The 23,915-nt window shown below is 31.5% G+C and overlaps 4 protein-coding genes across 6 annotated transcripts; 3 read left to right on the top strand and 1 right to left on the bottom strand.

Annotated features, from left to right (window-relative positions):
• Positions 1–7,413: 7,413 nt before the first annotated feature.
• LOC135802805 (uncharacterized) lies at positions 7,414–11,532 on the bottom strand. Its single transcript, XM_065316434.1, has 2 exons — positions 11,300–11,532; positions 7,414–7,951 (listed from the first exon to the last, which is right to left on the bottom strand). The coding sequence occupies exons 1-2, from the start codon at positions 11,430–11,432 to the stop codon at positions 7,629–7,631; spliced, it is 456 nt and encodes a 151-aa protein (XP_065172506.1). The 5' UTR covers positions 11,433–11,532; the 3' UTR covers positions 7,414–7,628.
• A 3,421-nt stretch (positions 11,533–14,953) lies between these two features.
• On the top strand, positions 14,954–16,138 carry LOC135800226 (chymotrypsinogen B-like). Its single transcript, XM_065313390.1, has 5 exons — positions 14,954–15,087; positions 15,141–15,312; positions 15,378–15,622; positions 15,681–15,814; positions 15,885–16,138. The coding sequence occupies exons 1-5, from the start codon at positions 15,021–15,023 to the stop codon at positions 16,062–16,064; spliced, it is 798 nt and encodes a 265-aa protein (XP_065169462.1). The 5' UTR covers positions 14,954–15,020; the 3' UTR covers positions 16,065–16,138.
• A 1,740-nt stretch (positions 16,139–17,878) lies between these two features.
• On the top strand, positions 17,879–21,193 carry LOC135803245 (chymotrypsin-like elastase family member 2A). 3 transcript variants are annotated; one of them, XM_065316840.1, is made up of 6 exons: positions 17,879–17,995; positions 18,049–18,099; positions 18,792–18,903; positions 18,958–19,205; positions 19,265–19,392; positions 19,472–19,723. In XM_065316840.1, exons 1-6 carry the CDS (start codon positions 17,929–17,931, stop codon positions 19,649–19,651), a joined length of 786 nt encoding a protein of 261 aa, XP_065172912.1. In that variant the 5' UTR covers positions 17,879–17,928; the 3' UTR covers positions 19,652–19,723. The 3 variants fall into 3 exon arrangements, with proteins under 3 accessions (XP_065172912.1, XP_065172911.1, XP_065172913.1); XM_065316839.1 differs by lacking the exons at positions 17,879–17,995; positions 18,049–18,099; positions 18,958–19,205; positions 19,265–19,392; positions 19,472–19,723 and adding exons at positions 18,571–18,687; positions 20,451–20,695; positions 20,752–20,879; positions 20,942–21,193 and having other exon boundaries at positions 18,741–18,903; XM_065316841.1 differs by lacking the exons at positions 17,879–17,995; positions 18,049–18,099; positions 18,792–18,903; ... (1 more) ...; positions 19,265–19,392; positions 19,472–19,723 and adding exons at positions 20,045–20,180; positions 20,234–20,396; positions 20,451–20,695; positions 20,752–20,879; positions 20,942–21,193.
• Positions 21,194–21,907: 714 nt separating this feature from the next.
• LOC135803312 (mast cell protease 2-like) lies at positions 21,908–23,455 on the top strand. The gene is made up of 4 exons (XM_065316904.1): positions 21,908–21,918; positions 22,772–23,010; positions 23,076–23,197; positions 23,276–23,455. The coding sequence occupies exons 1-4, from the start codon at positions 21,908–21,910 to the stop codon at positions 23,453–23,455; spliced, it is 552 nt and encodes a 183-aa protein (XP_065172976.1).
• Positions 23,456–23,915: the final 460 nt, after the last annotated feature.

The following is a 23,915-nucleotide window of genomic DNA, read 5'->3' as shown; positions in this document are numbered from 1 at the left end:
ACTTCATTGGTTGATATACCTTTTGACCTCCTAAAGGCCCTGAAAAGGTCCTAAAATTTGCTTTTAAAATCAACCTTTTTTATACAAATAACTTCTTCTATTTTGTTGTTTTAAGTGATTTTAAGTTTAAAAAATCTGTTTTCTGCCAAAATTATGCAATTAATAATAAAAAAAACTTAGTTTTTGATGAAAATATTAATAACAAATATAAGTATAGAGATTTATTAACAAATTAAATAAAATGCAATATTATTTTAATTATTGCAATGATCAAAACATATTTTTCAGTATTTTAAGCATTAATAAATTACTTTAACCAGTAATAAACAAAAAAAAACTTACAAAATTTTGCAACCAAAATAACAAACTCATAACTTTTCATACAAAAAACAACAAAAAGCGAAGAAATAATTAATTTTTACATCGAATTCAATGAAACACTTAATTATTTCATTTATTTTACATCAAAATTAAACATTTGAAGCGTCTTCCATGAAATTTTTAATCAAAATCGATTTTACTCGACGCGTTAATCCAATAAATTCCTTTAAATACAAAATATAATTCGTATTAAAGCTAAATCTCACATTTCTGTTAATTTAAATTACATAAATAACAATACAAACTTACAAACAAAAAATTAATCTTAAACATCGATTTTTCTCGTTTTAATAATAAATTACTGTCATTTTTAATCGAATTATGCCGTAAATATTATGATAATATGCTTTTGCATAAACTTACGTGTTTCCTGCGGCATGCGCCGCCTCCGGATGGATGCGCTCGCACATGTTAAACGTATCGTATCGATTCGTCTTCATCGGCTATCAGCCGCCGTCCAGCAAACAAAATCTCTCAATTCTTATCACTTGCACACACTTAAAACATTGAATCAATCCAAAACCCATTCACATACAATAATTAAGTCACCATGTTGAAAATATTCATCAATTTACTCAAATAAACATAAAATAATTAATTTTAGTTAATAATCAATCCATTTATAATGTTTGTGTTTGTATTATTATTATTTTTATGCATTTTTTAATCACTTCCTGTTGTGTTTCAGCTGTTATTGCACACAGGTTAACCCAGAGGGCTTCTTTTCTCACTGCGGATGTTTACGCCAGCGCGCGCACATCTTAAACGTAAATGAAAACACATTTTTGCCACGATTTACAACGCAATGTTGTATGCTAATTAATTTATGTTTGTAGCGTTGCGGTTCAATGCACGAGCGAGAAAAATATTTTCGAGTTGGCGCTGGAAAAGCGGCTGGAAATAGACTGCGAGCGATTGTTGAGAGGCGCGCCGCCGGGACGCCGTCGGCGTCGCGACGCACGCGATCGATGCGCGTGCGACGAGGAACAAATGCGCCGGAAGACGGAACCGACGGCAGCACGAAGCAGCACAAGGGTGGATGTGGATCGCGTATGCTATGCGAGGGTGGATGAAGGTGTTTGAACTGGCAGTCGGGCAATCGTGCAGCTGCAACCCAATTTACATGCTTATCATAGTTAAGCATCGAAATTGTGCTGTTCACTGAACGTGACGCGTTAAAAAATGTAGAGTTAGAGGAAATTAAATGCGGAGAAATGGAATTAATTTCATGGATTTAAACGTGGTAAATCATGCTGTGTGGCGCTGTGTTGGTGGGAATTTATTATTGTTTGGAAAACTGGTTAAACAAAAGAAAATAAACGGTTTATACATAGATTTTGTTATTATAGGTGTGTAATAAAAGCCCACACATGTTTTTTGATTCAGTTTACATTTTATGCGAGTTTTGAATGATTTTTTGGTGGGATTTATTTTGAATATAAGGTGTGTCTATAGGCAACCCACAATACATGTAGTGTTTACTTTGTAAGCATTTATTTATGTAAAATAATTAATTTGATGTATTAACATACTTCCTTATTAGTTAATACTAATTATAATTTACAGAATAATTAATTAGGTTTGTTTTTATGTAATATTTGTAACGATTTGATTAATATACGTTTTGTTATGAACATTTTTCTTTTGCTATAAGCGTCCTGTGGAAAATACCCTGTATCTCGATTGTTTCTTGCTTAATTGTGTCACGTTATATGTTATTATAAGGAACATGAATGGCTTCACCATTTGATGTATCCGTTTCCCTTCGAAAGGTCCTATAAATGCCCTAAAATCTACTTTGAAAGTTGATCTTTTTTGCAATTCACTGAAACATGCGCTCGGAAACACCCTGTATCTCTGCTCTTTTTAGGTCAATTTGATTGTTTTTTTACTCTCTTTAGTAGAGAAAGAGTTGCTTCATCACATCATATATCTTTTAACCTCCTGCAGGCCCTATAAATGCCCTAAAATCTACTTTGAAAGTCGACCTTTTTTGCAATTCCTTGAAACACGCCCTCAAAAACACCCTGTATCTCGGCTGTTTCGGGTTCAATTTAAGCTTTCTTTATCTTATTTTATAGAAGAATAGTTGCTCCATCGTTTGATATACATTTTAACCTCCTAAAAGCCCTACAAATGCCCTAAAATCTGCTTTGAAAGTTGACCATTTTTGCAATTTTGTAAAACACGCCCTCGAAAACGCCCTGTATCTCGGCTGTTTCTGGTTCAATTTGAGCGTTCTTTGTTTTATCTTGTAGAAGAATAGTTGCTCCATCCCTTGATATACTTTTCAACCCCTTAAAGCCCTACAAATGCCTTAAAACCTACTTTGAAAGTCGGCCTTTTTTGCAATTCTTTGAAACACGCTCTCGAAAACGCCCTGTATCTCGGCTGTTTCAAGTTCAATTTGATTGTTCTTTGTTTTATTTGGTAGAAAAAGAGTTGATTCATCGTTTGGTGTTATTTCCGGTGCCCTGAAGGGCCTAAAATGTCTTAAAAACACCCTTAAAAGTTGGCATTTTTTCATTGAAATCTAAAAATTTACGGCGAAGTTTTTAAAAATAATTCGGAATTATTTATAATTCGTGCGAAGATCGCGCAAAAATTTTCAGCCTCCTCGCATTTCTGGGTTCCTAATATTTAAATCAATTTTTCCCTTAGTTTCGAGGCAAAATTGAACAAAATGAAAGAGAGAGACGGAGAGAGAAAGAGAGAGGCAGAACATAGATTTCAAATTCAGTCGAAAATCCCGCGAAAGTTTACAGAGAGAGAGGGTGATATAAAGTCAGAGAGAGAAAGATATAGTCAAAAGTCCCGCGAAAGTTTTCAACCTCCTCGACATTCTGGGATCCGGATAACACAACTCGATTTTACTTGGTTTCGGTCCGAAATTGGACACACACACATATGCAAATTCACACATACACGAAATAATAAATTGAGAATTTGTTGTTTTGAATAGCTTATGTAATAGAGAATTTTTAAGCATTCAGGATCTGAAGTCCTTTTCCTTCTAGCCTTTTTAGTTCAGTTGGGTTTTAATGGCATTTAAAGTTTTATTTTGACTTCGCAGGAAAAAATTTTAATCGAAAACCCTGTATCTTGATTGTTTCTTGCTTAATTTTGTCACGTTATATGTTATTATAAAGAACATGAATGGCTTCACCATTTGATGTATCCGTTTCCCATCTAAAGGTCCTATAAATGCCCTAAAATCTACTTTGAAAGTTGATCTTTTTGCAATTCACTGAAACATGCGCTCGGAAACACCCTAAATCTCTGCTCTTTTTAGGTCAATTTGATTGTTTTTTACTCTCATTAGTAGAGAAAGAGTTGCTTCATCACATCATATATTTTTTAACCTTCTGAAGGCCCTATAAATGCCCTAAAATCTACTTGGAAAGTCGACCTTTTTTGCAATTCTTTGAAACACGCCCTCGAAAACACCCTGTATCTCGGCTGTTTCTGGATCAATTTGAGCGTTCTTTATTTTATTTTATAGAAGAATAGTTGCTCCATCGTTTGATGTAGATTTTAACCCCTTAAAAGCCCTACAAATGCCCTAAAATCTAGTTTGAAAGTTGGCCTTTTTTGCAATTCTGTAAAACACGCCCTCGAAAACGCCCTGTATCTCGGCTGTTTCTGGTTCAATTTGAGCGTTCTTCGTTTCATCTTATAGAAGAATAGCTGCTCCATCGTTTTATGTACTTTTCAACTCCCTAAAATCTCTACAAATGCCTTAAAACCTACTATGAAAGTCGGCCTTTTTTGCAATTCTTTGAAACACGCCCTCGAAAACGCCCTGTATCTCGGCTGTTTCTGGTTCAATTTGATTGTTCTTTGTTTTATTTGGTAGAAAAAGAGTTGATTCATCGTTTGGTATCATTTCCGGTGCCCTAAAGGGCCTAGAAATGTCTTAAAAACCCCCTTAAAAGTTGGCATTTTTGGCACATTTTTTCATTGAAATCTGAAAATTTCCGGCGAAGTTCTTAAAAATAATTCGGAATTATTTTGAATTCGTGCGAAGATCGCGCAAAAATTTTCAGCCTCCTCGCATTTCTGGGTTCCTAATATTTAAATCAATTTTTCCCTTAGTTTCGAGGCAAAATTGAACAAAATGAAAGAGAGAGACGGAGAGAGAAAGAGAGAGGCAGAAAATAGATTTCAAATTCAGTCGAAAATCCCGCGAAAGTTTACAGAGAGAAGGTGATATAAAGTCTGACAAAGAAAGATATAGTCAAAAATCCCGCGAAAGTTTTCAACCTCCTCGACATTCTGGGATCCGGATAACCCAACTCGATTTTTCTTGGTTTCGGTCCGAAATTGGACACACACACACATGCATTCACACATACACGAAATAATAAATTGAGAATTTGATGTTTTTAATAGCTTATGTAATAGAGAATTTTTTAAGCATTTAGGATCTGAAGTCCTTTTCCTTCTAGTCCTTTTAGTTCAGGAGTTATAAGCATTTAAAATTTTATTTTGACTTCGCAGAAAAATATGTTATTCGAAAAGTTTGACCCTGTTTTTCGACCGAAAATATTTTAACGGAAAAAGTTCCACCCTGTTCTTCGACCGAAAATATTTTATCGGAAAAGGTTTGACCCTGTTGTTCAGGCGAAAATAATTTCAAACGAAATAAAATTCAAACAAAAATAATTTCCAAGAATTTTTTTATTGCTTTTCTAACAAAAATATTATTATAACAATTAAATATTACATATTTGGCTTTGTACTTCGACTAAAGATAATTATAATCCAAAGTGGAGTCAGTATTTTAACAAAAATCTGAAAAATAGAGTAAAAAATGGTCATTTTCCGTGGGCATTTTAGGGCACTTCCCAAGGGTTTAGAGGGTGGATTAGGTACACATTTTGTAGAGGCTCTCTTCATCTATAAGTTGACGCAGAAAAACCCCAAATTTCATTATTTTTACAGGAGATACGGGGTGTTTTCCACGGCAACTTTTAGAAAATTTTAAAAAATGGCTACTTTTGAAGGGATTTTTAGGGCACTTACCATGGGTTTAGAGGGTGAATTTGATACTTATTCTGTAGAGGCACTCTTCATCTATATGTTTACGTAGGAAAAGCCAAAATTGCATTATTTTTACAGGAGATACGGGGTGTTTTCCACAGCAACTTTTAGAAATTTTTAAGAAATGGCAACTTTTAAAGAGATTTTTAGGGCACTTCCCATAGGTTTAGAGCATTAATTTTGTACTCATTTTGTAGATTTTTTCATTAAAATCTGAAAATTTCCGGCGAAGGAAAAAAATAATTCGGAATTATTTATAATTCGTGCGAAGATCGCGCAAAAATTTTCAGCCTCCTCGCACTTCTGGGTTCCTGGTACCCAAAATCAATTTTTCCCTTAGTTTCGAGGCAAAATTGAACAAAATGAAAGAGAGAGACGGTGAGAGAAAGAGAGAGGCAGAACATAGATTTCAAATTCAGTCTTACAGAGAGAGAGGGTGATATAAAGTCAGAGAGAGAAAGATATAGTCAAAAGTCCCGCGAAAGTTTTCAACCTCCTCGACATTCTGGGATCCGGATAACACAACTCGATTTTACTTGGTTTCGGTCCGAAATTGGACACACACACATATGCAAATTCACACATACACGAAATAATAAATTGAGAATTTGTTGTTTTTAATAGCTTATGTAAAAGAGAATTTTTTAAGCATTCAGGATCTGAAGTCCTTTTCCCTTAGCCTTTTTAGTTCAGGAGTTATGGGCATTTAAAGTTTTATTTTGACTTCGCAGGAAAAAATTTTAATCGAAAAGTTTGACTCTGTTCTTCGACCGAAAATATTTTATCGGAAAAAGTTCGACCCTGTTGCTCAGGCGAAAATAATTTCAAACGAAATAAAATTCAAACAAAAATAATTCCCAAGAATTTTTTTAATTGCTTTTCTAACAAAAATATTAATATAACAATTAAAAATTACATATTTGGCTTTGTACTTCGACTAAAGATAATTATAATACTGAAAAGTATTATAAACACAAAAATCTGAAAAATATAGTTGACGCAGGGTGGATTAGGTACAAAGACTCCTAAATTTGACGCAGGAAAACCCCATTGCATTTTTTACAGGAGATACGGGGTGTTTTCCACGGCAACTTTTAGAAACATTCATAAAATATCGACTTTTGAAGAGACTTTTAAGGCACTTCCCTTGGGTTTAGAGGGTGGATTGGGTATTCATTTTGTAAAAGCACTCTTCATCAATAAACTAGCGTAGGAAAAACCTAAATTGCACTATTTTTACAGATGATACAGGGTGTTTTCCACGGCAACTTTTAGAAATTTTCAAAAAATTACAACTTTTGAAGGGATTTTTAGGGCACTTCCCAAGAGTTTAGAGGGTAAAGGAATAGAAAAGCTGAAAGGTAATTAAGAAACTCCTTAACTATTATATAATGATAAGAAACCCGAAATTGCCAAAATGTTCAAGATTTGAAAAAAATAAATTTTTGATGGGCATTTTAGGGCATTTCCCGCACATTTAAGGGATCGTAAAAGTGACAGATTTTTAAGGGACTCTTTAAATATTACATGTTCATAAGAGACTCTAAATTACTTAATTAATATGAGGGATATGAGCTGTTTGGTATGCAAATTTATCAAAATTGAAGAAAAATTACTTTTTGAAGGGCATTTAAGGGCACTTCTCGTTGATTCAAGAGGCAACAAAGGTGTGCTGGTTTTTGAAAAACTTTTTATCTATTATATAACGAAAAGAACTCCTAAATTGCTTAACTTATTCGAAAGATACGAATTGTTTTCTATACAAACTGTTTCAAATAGGAAAAACTATTGTTGTTTACCAAAGAGCAGAAATAGTACTATAAAAAAAAATTATACTTTTGCTTACATCTAATAAAAGTACAACTAATTGTTCATATTCACACCAAATATGGTTAAATTATACCAATTGAAACAATAGTTATACCAAAATAAAGAAAATAATTGAAAAACCACAACCATATTCCAGGAAAAAATGAATATAATCACCAATTGTTTGTAGATTTTAATCGATTTTATCACAAAAAATTGTTCACATAATCATTTATCGTACAAAAACACAAAAAAAAACTAAAAAAAGAGAACTGTAGATAGTGCACAGATGAGTTAAACAAAAAAAAAACATTACATCGTATTCATCACCCGTAATAAATTAAATTTACTTCGATGTTGTCGCTGTTCGGGTGTCAAAACGTCAATAGCGTAATCTAAGCTGTTTTAGGTGTGACCTCATCAGGGACAGGTGCAACGGTCGGGATCTCCGGGTATTCCAACACAGCGCCATCTTCGCACTTGAAGGTCGGGCAACATCCTGGGAACGGCGCGGTTTTGTTGGTCTTCTCTTCGTCCAATTTGCACTTGGGGTTGGCCAATGGCAATGGTCCACAATCCTCGACCAATTCAAGCAGACGCGGTGGTTTGTCTTCACTCAAAACGCAGGTGGAACGACCACAGAACGGGGTGAGGTCCCAGGATTTACCAGGTTCAACTGTGGCGCACTTGGTGCTAGCGAAACACATTCCAGGGAAGTCTGAAACAAAACAAAATGGCCGCTTAGCATCAAAGTACAAAAAACTGATAAAAAACATAAAAACAAGATGGCTGCGGTGTATAACAGTGAAGAAATCATGAATATTATCAACAGGAAACGAAATTAGCAACAATAAACGCTAAACGAATGAATTAAATGAATAAATAAACGGTGACCTTGCAGCCTCGTTGAAATTCATCTCAAGTGGACTTTTCCTACATTAACCAATGCTAATAGACGTTGACAACACTTCTGGGAAATGTTTAAACTATTTACAAACATACACTCTGTCCAAATCAATACTTGCATGAAAAACATATGCAACCCAACATACACCACGCGTATATTAGTAATTTATGCGTTGATTATATCATCACAATTGTGTTCTTCGACTCGAATGATCATCGCATCACATCACAGTTCGTTAGCTTTTAGTCCGACATGAAAATTTTTGATTTCCGGCTGCGATTGTGACACAAAGCAAAAATGTTACAAGCTAATAATAGCTGTATGCTTGTAGTAACAGCGTGTAACGAATACTACGACTACGAATCTAATTATAATTACTATTACGAATTACTGATTATGGTTTACAATATTCAGCGAGTGCGGTTTGGTGGTTCTTTTGTTTGATGCAATGCACGCGATCGTATTTGTGCATTGTGTTGGCGACACGGCCGCCATTTTGTCAATTATTGATGTTGGACTAAACGCGTTGGATTATTATGCAAAGTATGCGCCAACGCAATGATTAGTAATTATTCTGCGGACAATCATGAATAGTTTATAATAAATAATGAAATATGTGTTGTGGTAGTGATGAATGTGTTGCATATATTCATTTTTTCTGTTGTTAAAGTTTTATTGTGAATAACTTTTGTTACAGATGGAATATTCGAATTTTGTAAAATACGATTTAAAGAGTGGTTAATTGTTGATATTTCTGCGAATTTGTGTTTAAATCAAATAATTATTAAAGAAGTTATAAGATTTTTTATGAATAGTGTGTTTTTTTTTAAATATATTTTTAGTATAACATATTTTAACACCAAATATTTTTGGATCTGTAATATATTTTTTAAGTCTGTACTTGATAAAATAAATATTGTACTTTATTATCGCAAAATTTTATTTGAAAATCATTATCAATAATCTAGTTATGTTGATAAAACTAGAATAATGCACGTTTTTGTATTAATCAACTTTAATATCAAATATCTTAGATAATAAATCAAATATTTGAATTTTGTAAATGTCATTCTATAAACAAAGTTACACTCAATATGTGCATCTAATTTTGTTAAAATATATTAATAAACAACAAAGTTACAACAAAATTTAACAAAAATTATTTAAATATTTTGCTATATTCCAACAAGTAAAATTTCAATTACAAATAACTTTTGTTATAGATTAAATATTTCAATTCTTTAAATTGCAGTTGATAAAATATCTATTTGACTTTACTATCACCAAATTTCACTTAAAAATTATTGTCAATATTCTACTTATATTGATAAAACTAGAATAATGCACAATTTTGCAATAACTAACTTTAACCTCAAATAACTTTGATACTAAATAAAATATTTGAAATTTTCTAAACGACAATTAATAAACAAAGTCATAATCTCCCACTATACCAAATTTCATTAAGAAATAATAATAAACAACGAAGTTATAATAAAATTTATAAAAAAAATGAAATTATAATTGCGTTATTTTATTATATTCCATCAAGTGAAACTCTTAAGTAAAGCTGTGAGTCAACTTCCTTTTCATTTCACTTCAACTTCGATTACGCAAGCGCGACCGGTAAAATTTCGAACATCACTTTCAACTTAACTTAACTTAAGAGTTTAATGCATTTAAATATATATAAAAAACCCGAGTATAAAATGTGATGAAGCAACCGTAGCAGTAAAGTAAGACGCAGAAAGTGTGTTACTCGAGCAGCAGTTAATTAGCGGTGTGATAATCAAGTGCAATCGACTTTTCGAAACGTGGAATCCACTTAAGTACATAAGTGGATACACTTTATACTAATCCATACTTAAGTCAAGTTGATTTGAACAAATTTAAACAAATCAAATCAAAACTCAGTTGAAGTGCCATCACGGAACACTTTGTATATGTGCTTATGTTGTAAGTAAGTGAAGAATATTCGAGAGTGAAACTTAAGTCACTTTCCTGTTTTGCCATTTTTGGCATCAATTGCAAACAAAAAAATAATTTAATTCTGAGTAAAATAATTCTACTTAAATTTTAAACTAAATTTTACGTACTTAAGTCATATGACTTAAGTTAAGTTAAGTTGACTTAAGTCGTTGCGCAACAAATGCAAATCTTTTCGTTAATTTCAACGCGTTTTTATTAACTTGTACTCGTTCTGTTTATTGCCATTTTATTCTCTTGTTCTTGTTCGTGCTTAAGTCAAGTTAAGTTGACTTAAGTTGGTATTTTGGGTGTGTTCGCCATTTATCATTCTGATTTCACTTTTAGCAACAACAGCAGACAAGTTAAATATATTAAAGTTTCAACTTTTACCTTTCACAAGCGAATTATTTGTAAAAAAAAAACATTAATGGAAGCAAAAAAGTGGAATGATTAAATGTCTGACTGGTTTACTAATGAATATCTCCGGTTCTAGACGGAATTTTTAACTTCCGTAAACGGCAGTTTATAGTATAATTAATCGTTTATGTTGGAACAAAATATTTTTGCTAAATAATTATTATTACTAAAGTTATAAACAAAAAAATAAAATATTTGCATATTTTACACATTTTCAACTTTAAACTCAAATAACTTTTGTTGTAGATAAAATATTTGAAATATTTAAACGTCATATGATAAATAATTTAATTGTTTATATGTTTGCTGAATTCTGTTTAAAATTATTAATAAAAAAATGAGTTATAACAAAATTAATAATACGTTGCATATTTTAAGTTATTAATTAATTAAGTGTAATATCTTTGGTTATTAATAAAATATTTGAATAAATTTGGCGTTAAATTATAAACAAACTAATTGTTTATATCTGTATGAAATTTGGTGCAAAAATAATAATAAACAAAAAAGTTACAACGAAATTAAATTTTAAAAACACAGACTACTCTATTTTCTGAATAAAAATCAATCAATTTTTTCATTTTTTACATCAAATCATTAAAAAAAAACTGGATGTACAAGTACAGAAACGTGTTTATATGAAGCACTAGTAATACTAGAGGTACACGTACCCGTAATTACTCTGACCTACTTCTAAAACTATCAACATTCAACTCTTTTCAAAACAAAATTCAATTTTTTTCATAAATTTAATTAAAAATAAGAAAAATTTACCTCTGAGTACATCAGCAGGAATGAGCCTCTTGTAGGTCTTCCCCTTGGCCTCTTCGGCGGCGGCAGGCTTGGCTGCCTCCTCGGCGAGAACAGCCGCCACGCAGACGACGGCGAAAACAACGAAAGCTTTCATTTTGCGACGCAGCAAAAATCAAAACCAACTTGAAAAAGTGTACTGACTCACGAAGAGCAGAAGTTAAGCAAGCGCGGCGTGTGCTGTCCGACTAGATGACCGCCGGCGGGCGCTCGCGATTTATAACCGCGTCCCCCGCGAAGACATCCCGCCTCCCGAACGCAGAATCCAAGCGTAACCATCACCGAAACGAGGAAGAGCGAGAAACAAGAGAAAACGTTGAAGAAAAAAAACTCACGCAAAAATCTTCATCCACTAAACATTTAACAATTTAACAATTACGTTAATATAATTAAAGTTGTCATTCGTTGCATGTCGTTGTTTATTGTTTATTGTTAATTATTTTGAAAGGAACAAGTCGTGCTTGACTCGAACGCGAAATCCTTTCGAATTTGATTCGTGCGCTGTGTGTTTGTGTGGTTGAAGTCAATTACGAGCATGAAGCACCATAAAAGACGACGGTTTATTGCTGGAATAAATGAAAACTGGAATAATATAACATTTGAAATTCTAAGCGGATTTATTTTAAGGTTGTTGTACTGCAGAAATGATTAATTTAAGAAAAATTTACATTTTGATATCATAGTCAAGTTTAACAATGAATATCTTTTGCTCCGTTTGAGATAATTTAATTATGTTAACGTCAGATGATAGTATAATTAATTATTTATGTTTGGGCCAAATTTGGTTTTATAATATTAATTAGTAGGCAAGTTATGTTAAAATTAGTAAAATATTACAATGTTTTATTTTTAAATACATAATTTTAGTTTATGATTATTTATTAGTGAATATCTTGAGTTGTAGCATAAATATTTTATTTCTGTAAACGGCAAATGATAGTACATTGAATTGTTTATGTTTGGGCCAAATTTGATTTAATTATATTATTCAGTAAGCGAGTTATGTTTAAATTTGTAAAATATTACAATATTTTATTTTTAAATACCAAATTTTAGTGTATGATTATTTATTAGAGAATATCTTCAGTTGTAATATGAATAATTAATTTCTGTAAACGGCAAATGATAGCCAAATTAATTATTTATATGTATACAAAATTTTATATAAATATGTTTATAAATAACAAAGTTATGAAAGAATTACTGCAAGACAAAGATTATGCACATTTAAATCTCAATTTTTTAATAGTCAAACATTTATGGTGAATAACTTTGGTTATAATATAAATATTTATATTCTGTAAACGTGAAATAATAGTCCCATTAATTGTTTATAAATATCATTAACCTTTGCATCAAAATATTGAAAATCTAAGATTTTATAACAAAATTACTAAAGTATTAGATTATTTTACTCAAATTAACTTTATAACTAAATAATTTTTGTTATTAAATAAATAAACAAATTCTTTAAAAACAAATAGATAGACTAACTAATAATCTACAAACATACAAATTTTCATTAAAAAATATCAATAACTTTTAGAGTAATCATCAAAAAACTAAACAAACAAATTTTTAATTCCATAGGTTAATTCATCTCGTTCTTGTTTTGACTGTAAAACATGATTTATTTAACTTTAAACGACTGCCCCAATAAACAATCTGTAGCGGATTGATTCCCAAATTAAGTATGATTAATTTTTACAGTTTCCGACACAATTAACTAACCGTTAAAACGATTTAAAATACATTTTCGGAAACTGGAACTCAACTCAATTCCGAATCGTGACTGCGGCGAGTCGAAGCGAAACTGGAACGACAACGCGCGCCCACGACCGCCATTGCCAATTGTTATTGTTCATATTGTTCATGAATAACAACAATAACAACATCACTACAATGAAATACAATTGTATTACGCGTATTCCACTTGTACAACTAGATATAGATATAAATAAATAAAAATACACCAAAATGAACTTTATAATGAGAAATATGAAATGTGAGGTTAAGTAAACTGTACTTAAGTATAAATATGAAGACATATAATAAATTATGAGTTGCATATTAAAAGTTTATGAGTTTTATATGTAAATTAAGATGTAATATGTTGATTTAAAGCAATTTTAACCTTAAAAACACAAAAATAGCTTAAAATTGAGGTTATGTTATATTACAACATGTAAAGTAAGGTTATATCAACATATATGCAGCATATTAATCATTTTTATTAGTTTAAAGTGAAAATATCCAAGATTTATCTATGAAATTATCATTTTGTTTCTATTTGTTTATAATTTTAGTTTTTTGACACTTTTCTCACGAAAACTAATTATCACCTTCATTCCGCAACGAAATATCAACAATGACACATTCTATCCACACTTTTACGTAACAATTCCATACTTTAAAACACAAATCGTTGACTTGTTTGTTATTTATTCGTATTTTTCATGCATGAGTAAGTAGTTCTTGAAATATTCAAAAATTAATTTGTTCCAAGTAAAGCAAAAAAAACCAATGACAACAAATAACAAAAACATTATTTATAATAATATTTATAATGTTTATAACAATTTGTAGCAATTTGTTCGGATGTACCGATAGTGTCTTCATTTCCACCGTGATGTATCGTACGTAATTCGAAAATAATAACATTAATAACACATTCAATGCTACGTTGGCACATTTCAATGCGTAGCGCAAAAAAATTGTTTAATTAAAATCGTCTCGCATCGTATTATCACCTTGAAACTGCAAGCACGGTAAATTCATTGAAATAAAATTTACATTCACATTCAAATTCAACTAGAACTTCCACTCTGATGAATCACTTTGTAAATATACAGAGTGTTTCAATATCTACACACTGAAAAATAATTAATAATTGTTTATATTGTTTTTTAATTATTATTAATGTTGGTAATAAAAAAAGTAAAAATTTTATATGAAATATAATCAAAAGTTTTAAAGTTTAGAAAGCGTGATTCCTCAATGCGTATAATTTTTGTTTTGTTGTAATGTTGGTCAAAACAATGCGTTTGTTTGTTGCTAAATTTTCGCTGTGTAATTACCTGCTCTATGCGTATGTAGTATGTAGGCAGTTATTGCTGTCATTGCCATTGTACATAGAAAACATTTATAAGGCAAATTAATTAAATTTTTACAAAAAAAATTGTTAATAACAAATTAAAATAATTTTCTTTATCATAAATTAATAATATGCACTATAAAGAATAAAACAACGTTTAAATAATTGATTTATCTCTAATAGTTCAAAAGATATAAACAATTTAAATATATTATGCTCCGCCCATGAATATTTAGGTTAAGAACCCGCAGATTATTACTATAAACACCTATAAATGTTATAAAAATATAAATAATTAAGTATATAGTCTTAAACTTTGATTTACACTTAAAATTATCATAATTAAATCAAAAGATAAAAATTCACGTGAACTACATGTGGGATTTGAAGTGTATGCAACCAAAATAACACGTAGTAGTTGAAGAGTTCTACGCAGTTAATATAATTACATTTATATTAATACATTATCATCAAAAACACAATTCTAAACGAATCTATTGATATAAATCGATTTGTTTATCAATAACACTTAAAATGAGTATAAAAACATTGAAATTTCATGTTTTCAATCAGTATTAACCAAAACACAAAATGGCGACGTTGAAAACCTTGATTTTATTGTGCTGCGTTGTAGTTTTTTGTTCTGCACAAGATGCAGGTAAGAAAAATAGCTTAAAATTGAGGTTATGTTGATTTTAACAACAATTCCAGGATTAAATAAAGCTGGGGCAAGAATTTGGGGTGGATTTGAAGCGGATCCTGGTCAATTCAAATGGCAGGTAGGCATAGGTCACAGAAACGATGATGGAACCTACGGGAACTTCTATGGCGGTGCCCTGATTTCAAAACAATGGGTTTTGTCTGATTCATATGCAGTTGAATTGTAATTATTATAAACAATCATTGTTTATTTTTAAAAATTATTTTTGTTTTTTTTATTGAAATTAGTGTTGATAAAGAAAAGATTGATGTAATCCTGGGCGCTACTCAAATCCACGGTGAACAAAATGGCCGCATAATCACGAAAATTGATAAGATTGTCTACAATCATCCAAAAATGCTAAGTTTAATCAAACTGGTTGCACCAGTGGAGTTTAACGATTATATCGGTGCGATTAGACTACCGAAAGCTACTGATGACCTTGAGGAAGGCGCCATTGTGTGGGCTAGTGGATGGGGTTATGTAAATGACAGTAAGTTTATAGAATAGCCTAAAAATGAGGTTAGAAATGAATAAATTGTGTTTTTAAGGTAATATTCGACATAATGAGCTTAAGTATGTTGACTTAACTGTCACTGCGAGGGATGCATGCAAGCAATCAGGGCATATACTTGAGGATTATTATGTTTGTACGGATGGTAGTGAAGATAAGTGCGCGTGGTATGTAAGTATCGCTCAAAAAATAAAATTAAAAAAATTTAAAGAAAAAATTAATTTTTTAAATTTATTTGAAGGGTGGTGATATGGGTGGGGCACTTGTGCAGTATATTAATGATGATTGGACACATGTAGGTGTTATCAATTATGTGATTGATAATGGATGTCATGCTGGTGAGCCTACAGCTAACATTCGCACTTCTTCCATTTTGGAGTTTATTTATACTCATACCGGTCCTATTTCGACGATTGTTTAAATAATTATCAATTTTGTTTGTTTTATGGCGTGAAATAAAATAAAGTATTGATTAATGATTATAATAAAAAAAAATTATTTATTTATCTTGATTAGTTTAGGAGATATGAGAGTTTAAAGAAAAACTTGCTACGCCACTGGGTATTTAGGTTAAAAACTTTGTGTTCAAAGTAGAAAACTGTAATTTTTGAAGTAAATTAAAAGTATATTATTAAACTTTGTATTTGTGTTTTTATTTTTATTAATTTTGCATTATTTGATTAAAATTATCTTGAATTTCGTTTAATTTGTAATGTATGCAACCTATTTATCAAGTACTTGTTATTAACTTCCACGAAATTGCACTTAATGTTATCTAAAGTAGAATTTCTAGGAATATTTTAAAATCAAATAGAATCTAATTGTGTGCTGATTAAATTTGCAACAAAATTGACTATAAAACTATGACAATTGAATGTTTTCCGTCAGTGTTGTACAAAACACAAAATGAAGGCCGTCCATAAGTTTCTTATATTCTGCGCTGCGGTTATTATGTTTGTGTGGAAAGCTTTCTGGATGAGTGTCCTGCAAAAGTAAGTATTATCTATTCTTTTTCTTATAAATAAAAAACATTCGATGTTAATTTCATTATTTTATGTAAAGAATACTGACTTGGTTGGGGCAATCATTCGGAGAATTGCAAAAATCGCATAAATCCAGGTGGACTTGAAGTACGATTACCAATATCAGTTTTATTATTGATTAGCATTAACCAGCGGCTTCGCACACGAATATCTAAAATAATGAAGTTGCTTCCGTATGCGTCTGTAGTCACAGAAGAAGTAACAATGAAGTAGAAGGGCGGGAAGTTTAAAATGGCTGAAAGTATAGTCAATGGAAGTATAGTGTACAGTCTCCATAGTGTAGTCAATTGGATTTGATGTTGACGTAGCTGTCGGTAATACAGTGTGATAATACAGTGTGATGGTACTATAGTACTTAGGTTTGAGCTTCATTGCTGGAATGCTAGATGGCGTTAAACTAGTCAAATAGCCAGATGCAGAGGTATTATTGGCTAAACAATTTCTTTATTTTATTTAAAAAATAAATTTTTTTATTAAATAAAAAGTAGCCTATAACCATTCGGGGACCACTAAGAATATGTGTACAAATTTTCATCATGATCTGTTAAGTAGTTTTTGCGTGAAAGTGTAACAAACATCAAGACTTTCGCATTTATAATATTAGTAGGGATTCTATCCTTCCTTATACTACTACTGGATTTTATTAAAAGTAGATAGATTGTAATTAAGTAACGTGCTGATATGAGTTTCAATATCTTTCAACAAGTTTTAAATCTGAATCACATTTGTGGTTAGTTATTATTTTATTGATAATAGAATTTATGCAAATACTGGTCCCATAATCATAGATGTTTTATACCACAAAGAATCGGAGGAACAAACAAAAAATATTGATTTATCTTGATTAGTTTAGAGATATGAATGTTTAAAGATAAACTTGCTACGCCACTGAGTTTATAGGTTAAGTATTGAGGCAATATCTACAAAACGCATATTCTACTCATGTCTTCATTTTTATCTAGTATTTTATCTATGACAGCAGTGATTGATGTTGAATTTTTATTAATTGTTGTTAACAAACTATTTGTTACTCAATTTGCACTTCAAAAGATAAATTTTGTATTTTGTTAAGTTACAAAACAATATATTTATATAATATTTGCTAATAATATCCAGATATAACTAATTAATAAAAAGAAATTTTTCTGTCTTTCTGTTTATCTAACGCTCCAAGTTCTAATAAAATCGAGTATAAAACTAGCACACTTTATTGTTGATAATCACTGTAATCACAAATACAAAATGGCGATAATCAACTTGTTAATTTTATTGTGTTGTGCAGCAGTATTTGTTTCTGCACAAAATGCCGGTAAGTCTATTAGCTTAACATTGAGGTTATGATTGTGTATGTATAAATTATAGATGTAGCAAAAGCTGGTGAAAGAATTTGGGGTGGAGTGGAAGCAGAAAGAGGTCAATTCAAATGGCATGTGGCCATCGGAAAGAAAGTTGAAATTGGATATTACTATCCAGTTTACAGTGGAGCCCTAATTACCGAACAATGGGTTCTGACATATCCCGGCATGTAAGTTTAGTAATAGTAGTTATCAAAATGTGTTTGCAATATTGCATGTTTTAGTGATACCGAGTATGACGTTATTTTGGGTGCAACTCGCTTGCACGATGACCAAGATGGCAAAATAATAACTAAATTCGAGAAAATTGTAACTAGCTCCAAATATTATGCTGCTTTAGGTAAACTTGTTGCACCAGTTCAGTTTACCGACTACCTGGGACCAATTACACTACCAAAACCAACTGATTGCCTTGCTGGAGGAACTCCAGTGTGGGCTAGTGGATGGGGTTGGACGAATAATAACGGTAAGTTAATTTTAAATCATATTACAATTAATTTATAATCTGAAGTTCTAATAAAATCGAGTATAAAGCTAGCACACTTTATTGTTGATAATCACTATACACACAAATACAAAATGGCAATGATCAAATTGTTCATTTTATTGTGTTATGTAGCAGTTTTTGTTTCTGCACAAAATGCTGGTAAGTCTATTAGCTTAACATTGAGGTTATTATTGTGTATGTATAAATTATAGATGTAGCAAAAACTGGTGAAAGAATTTGGGGTGGATTGGAGGCAGAAAGAGGACAATTCAAATGGCAAGTAGGCATCGCAAATAAACTTGAAACTGGATATTACTATCCAGTTTACAGTGGAGCCCTAATTTCCAAACAATGGGTTCTAACACATCCCAACGTGTAAGTTTAGTAATAGTAGAAATCAAAATGTGTTTGCAATATTGCATGTTTTAGTTATTATTCTAATTACGACTATGACGTTATTTTGGGCGCAACTCGCTTGTACGATGATCAAGATGGAAAAATAATAACAAAATTCGAGATAATTGTACATAATTCCGAATATTATGCTGCTTTAGGTAAACTAGTTGCACCAGTGCAGTTTACCGACTACATTGGACCAATTAAACTACCCAAACCAACTGATTACCTTGCTGGAGGTACCTCAGTATGGGCTAGTGGATGGGGTTGGGTAAATGACAGTAAGTTTCTTCTAAATCTTTTTATAGTTTAACTAAAACTGAATGTAATTTGGTTTTAGGTTCATACCATACCAATGAACTCAGGGGTGTTGATTTGATTACGCTTGACCCGGAAAATTGCGCGTCTGGTTTATACCAGGATTTTTACGTGTGTACAGATGGCAGTGAAGGAAAATGTCCTTGGTTGGTAAGTATTGTTCAAATATATAAAACTGAGAACAAACATTTGACAGGGATTGATTTTATTTTATTTTATTTTATTAAAGGGTGGGGACGAAGGTGGGGCACTTGGGCAGAACGTCAATGGCGAATGGATACTTGTGGCTACAATGAGTTTTGGTCATAATTACGGATGTGCTAATGGTGAACCCACTGTATACACACGTACTACTCATCTTCTTGATTTTATTTACGCCAATATGGATCCAATAATCAATTACACTTAATTATACATTTATTATTGTAAGCATAAAATAAACAATATGTGTATATTGACTTGATAAATAAAGTTATACCTATTTATCACTATTAGTTTATGAGTTATATTTGTTTAAAGATATACTTGTTACGCCACTGAGTACTTGGATTAAGCAGTAGGGTTATGTCTCAAAAGTGCATATCCTACAAATACGTCAATTCTTTTTCATGGTTCTATCTGTGACAGCATTGATTGATGTTAAATTTTTATTAATTGTTGATAATAAAGTGTATGTTATCAATTTGCACTTATTTTGTTAATTTATAAAATTTATTATTCTGTGATATTTGATGATAATATCTAGATATAACTAATTAATAAAAAGAAATTTTTCTGTCTCTCTGTTTATCTAACACTCAAAGTTCTAATAAAATCGAGTATAAAGCTAGCACACTTTATTGTTGATAATCACTGTAATCACAAATACAAAATGGCGACGATCAACTTGTTTATTTTATTGTGTTGTGCAGCAGTATTTGTCTCTGCACAAAATGCTGGTAAGTCTATTAGCTTAACATTGAGGTTATGATTGTGTACGTATAAATTATAGATGTAGCAACAGCGGGCGAAAGAATTTGGGGTGGAGAGGAAGCAGAAAGAGGACAATTCAAATGGCAAGTAGGCATCGCCAACAAAATGGAAAATGGACTTTATTATCCAGTTTACAGTGGAGCCCTAATTTCCAAACAATGGGTTCTAACACATCCTTCCGTGTAAGTTTAGTAATAGTAGTTATCAAAAAGTGTTTGCAATATTGCATGTTTTAGTGGTTCCGATTTTGACGTCATTTTGGGTGCAACTCGCTTGTACGATGATCAAGATGGCAAAATAATAACTAAATTCGAGAAAATTGTACGTAGCTCCGAATATTCTTATGTTGCTTTAGGTAAACTTGTTGCACCAGTGCAGTTTACCAACTTTATTGGACCAATTAAACTACCAAAACCAACTGATTACCTTACTGGAGGTACCTCAGTGTGGGCTAGTGGTTGGGGTTGGATGAATAATAACGGTAAGTTAATTATGAATCATAATATAGTTTATAATACAAATGTAATTTGGTTTTAGGTGCAGAATTTGTCAATGAACTCATGTGTGTTGATTTGATTACGCTCTCCCCGGAAAATTGCTACTCTGGTAATTACCCGGATTATTTTGTGTGTACTGATGGCAGTGAAGGAAAATGTCCATGGGAGGTAGATATCACTAAATAATACAAAACTAAAAAAAAAATTGATTAAAATTTATTTCATTAAAGGGCGGAGACAAAGGTGGGGCACTTGTGCAATACGTTAATGGCGCTTGGACTCATATGGCTATAATGAATTTTATTCATAATAGTGTTGGATGTGCTGAAGGTGAACCCACTGTATTCACACGCACAACATATCTTCTTGATTTTATTTACGCTAATACTGGTCCGATATCCAACTATAATTAATTATTCATTTATTATTGTTAACATAAATAAACTTTGTGTTTATTGACCTAATAAAGAAAGTTATACCTATTTATCTCTATGAGTTTATAAGTTATAAATGTTTAAAGATCAACTTGCTACGCCACTGAGTACTTGGATTAAGCAGTAGGGTTATGTCTCAAAAGTGCATATCCCGTTAAATCGTCTATTCTTATTCATGAATTTTTTTACATTCACCTACAAAGCATCAGTTTTTAGACATAAAAAGTGGTACTTTATATACATACTGCAAAGCCGTGAGTAATATCTATTATCTACGGGTATTCTCTACGGATCGCAGCTTGCGCTTGCGCTTTTGCCTACAGAGCAGCACATGACCATATGAAATACCATGGGACGTGTTACAAGGCCCGGCGCGCAGAATGACATTTATAACCTTACATTTTGTAGTAGTGTATGAGCAAATTTTGATGATTTAAAATATAAAGTTGAAATATAAAAACTTCAACGTGGAACATGAATGGAAATTGAAAAAATAGCGTAAGCACCTCGTGACTAAACGTTATTAAACACTCGAGTGCTTAAACACACGCTACGCGCGCTCTCAATCAATCTCGTGAGTAAAGTCCCCGTTTAGCCACTTGATACTTAATATACTAATAATTATGACAGCACTGATTGATATTGGATGTTTATTAATTGTTGTTAATAAACTATTTGTTTATCAATTTTCATTGCAAAATATGAATTTTATATGTGTTATATGTGTTAATTTATAAATGTCATGTGATATTTAATGATAATATGCAGATATAGTAAATTAATAAAAACAAATAAATTTTAACACTTTATAAAATTTTTCATTTTTTAAATGTTTTTCCTTCTAGGGGTAATGTACCTATATTGATTATTTTTAACTCTAAATAAATCGGTGGTAATAATAGTATGTTAAGTATCAAGTGCGCTAAGTGTATTCTTTTTACTTTCACACTATTAACACATTTATATTTTTATATTTATACTTTTGTATTATAAATCTTCAAAATTCGCTTGCGCGCTACAACAAAATGTAAGGTTATAAATGCCATGCTGCGCAATTTGTTTGACTGACGGCGCATGCGCTGTCGCAGGCGCAAATTCCACCCCGTTACTAAAGTACTTTACTCACGGCTTTGTCCGTTCCTTAATAAACCATTTCAAATGAAAACATAATACAAACATACAGTGATACAAATTGTATTATATTGTTCTAAAAATAAATTCCGAATCTCAAAATCTGATTAATACTGGTTTTATCTTAATTTTATCACACAATTTCATCATTCATTTATATTTCAAGTGATTTGGTTTATTAGCCTTCCAAACAGCAAAATAATTCTTGCGATATTTGTGCAATACTGGTCACATCCCTACTAATATTATAAATGCGAAAGTCCTGATGTTTGTTACACTTTCACGCAAAAACTACTTAACCGATCATCATGAAAATTTGTACACATATTCTTAGTGATCCCCGAATGGGAAACACCCTGTATATTTTATTCTCATATTCTCTCGTAGGCTTAACCATATAAACGAATACGTTTGTCTCTTTTTAGTGTCGTTTCATTCATTTTGTAATCACAACGATTCTAAAAATGTTTTCACTTCATCAAAATGTTTTTGTAGTTCTATTCATGTTGACGTTATTCTGGGAGCAACTCACTTGTACGATGACCAAGATTACAAACTAGTGACAAAATTCGAGAAGGTTGTCTACGAGTTCCAGCATGATATTGTGTTAGGCAAACTGGTTGCACCAGTTGAGTTTAACCAATACATTGCACCGATTAAACTGCCGAGATCAACTGATTACCTTGAAGGAGGAGCTTCTGTGTGGTTCAGTGGATGGGGTTATGTATCTGACCGTAAGTTGATTATATTTTTTATTATATTATAGTTGATTTATAATCTGAATGTAATTTGATTATAGATGCTGAATATGTCAATGAACTCAGGTTCCTTGAATTGACTACGCTTGATCAGGAACAATGCAGCCCTATCCCTAATTATTACGTGTGCACTGATGGCAATGATGGAAAGTGCCCATCGTTGGTAAGTATCGCTAAAATATACTAAATTAGGAGGAAACGTTGATAGAAATTAATTTTTTTTTTTTTATTATTATTAAAGGGTGGTGATGAAGGTGGGGCACTTGTACAGATCGTCGATGGTGAATGGACTCATATGGGTGTGATGAGATCTACTCAGTATGATGACTGTTCTAGAGGTGGACCCACTCGATACACACGCACTCCTCCGATGGTTGATTTTATTTACGCTACTGTTGGACCCATCAACAATTCAAATTGATTATTCATTGGTTTTTGTAAACATTAAATAAACAATGGGTTTATTGACCTAATAAAGAAAGTTCAATTTATTTATTTATTTTTATTATTAGTTTACTAGTTTTTGACTTTGATTATGTCCTGGTAGTGTTTAATAAACAGGTAATTCGTTTTTACTCTTTTGTTCTTGACATAGCATGTGTCAATTGTATCAATAAGATTTGCAATTTTATTTTAAAGAAATTAATTATATAAAGAATTGCTAATAATGCACTTCAGCGCGCCACCTCGGATTCAACTATTTAACTATAACTATGATTGAATCTCAATGCCAACATTTGTCCTATAGAAAAGGGCTATCTTTTGAGGTTTCCAGGCAAATATTTAAAATTTCTTGCCGTTAAAACCATCTTTGGACTTTAACAAATATTTAAACAATAGAATTGGCCAAATTGGTCTAGGCGCTGTTGAGTTATGCGCAT

The sequence above is a fragment of the Atheta coriaria genome, unplaced genomic scaffold, assembly GCF_025399875.1.
Source record: "Atheta coriaria isolate IRGN ID8LTWV9N9 unplaced genomic scaffold, Caltech_Dcor_3.1 hic_scaffold_2_pilon, whole genome shotgun sequence".
Lineage (NCBI taxonomy): Eukaryota > Metazoa > Arthropoda > Insecta > Coleoptera > Staphylinidae > Dalotia > Dalotia coriaria.
This window is presented reverse-complemented; position numbering and strand designations above follow the sequence as displayed.

Bases quoted from the DNA above. Each gene is read 5' to 3' on its own strand.
- LOC135803245 (XM_065316839.1), top strand. From the start codon at position 18,621: ATGGCAATGATCAAATTGTTCATTTTATTGTGTTATGTAGCAGTTTTT. The intron at 18,688-18,740 runs GTAAGTCTATTA...TATAAATTATAG, and splicing joins TGTTTCTGCACAAAATGCTG to ATGTAGCAAAAACTGGTGAA. The intron at 18,904-20,450 runs GTAAGTTTAGTA...TGCATGTTTTAG, and splicing joins GTTCTAACACATCCCAACGT to TGGTTCCGATTTTGACGTCA.
- LOC135800226 (XM_065313390.1), top strand. From the start codon at position 15,021: ATGGCGACGTTGAAAACCTTGATTTTATTGTGCTGCGTTGTAGTTTTT. The intron at 15,313-15,377 runs GTAATTATTATA...TATTGAAATTAG, and splicing joins GATTCATATGCAGTTGAATT to TGTTGATAAAGAAAAGATTG. The intron at 15,815-15,884 runs GTAAGTATCGCT...ATTTATTTGAAG, and splicing joins AAGATAAGTGCGCGTGGTAT to GGTGGTGATATGGGTGGGGC.
- LOC135803312 (XM_065316904.1), top strand. The intron at 23,011-23,075 runs GTAAGTTGATTA...ATTTGATTATAG, and splicing joins ATGGGGTTATGTATCTGACC to ATGCTGAATATGTCAATGAA. The intron at 23,198-23,275 runs GTAAGTATCGCT...TTATTATTAAAG, and splicing joins ATGGAAAGTGCCCATCGTTG to GGTGGTGATGAAGGTGGGGC.
- LOC135802805 (XM_065316434.1), bottom strand. From the start codon at position 11,432: ATGAAAGCTTTCGTTGTTTTCGCCGTCGTCTGCGTGGCGGCTGTTCTC. The intron at 7,952-11,299 runs GTAAATTTTTCT...GTTTTGTTTCAG, and splicing joins TCCTGCTGATGTACTCAGAG to ACTTCCCTGGAATGTGTTTC.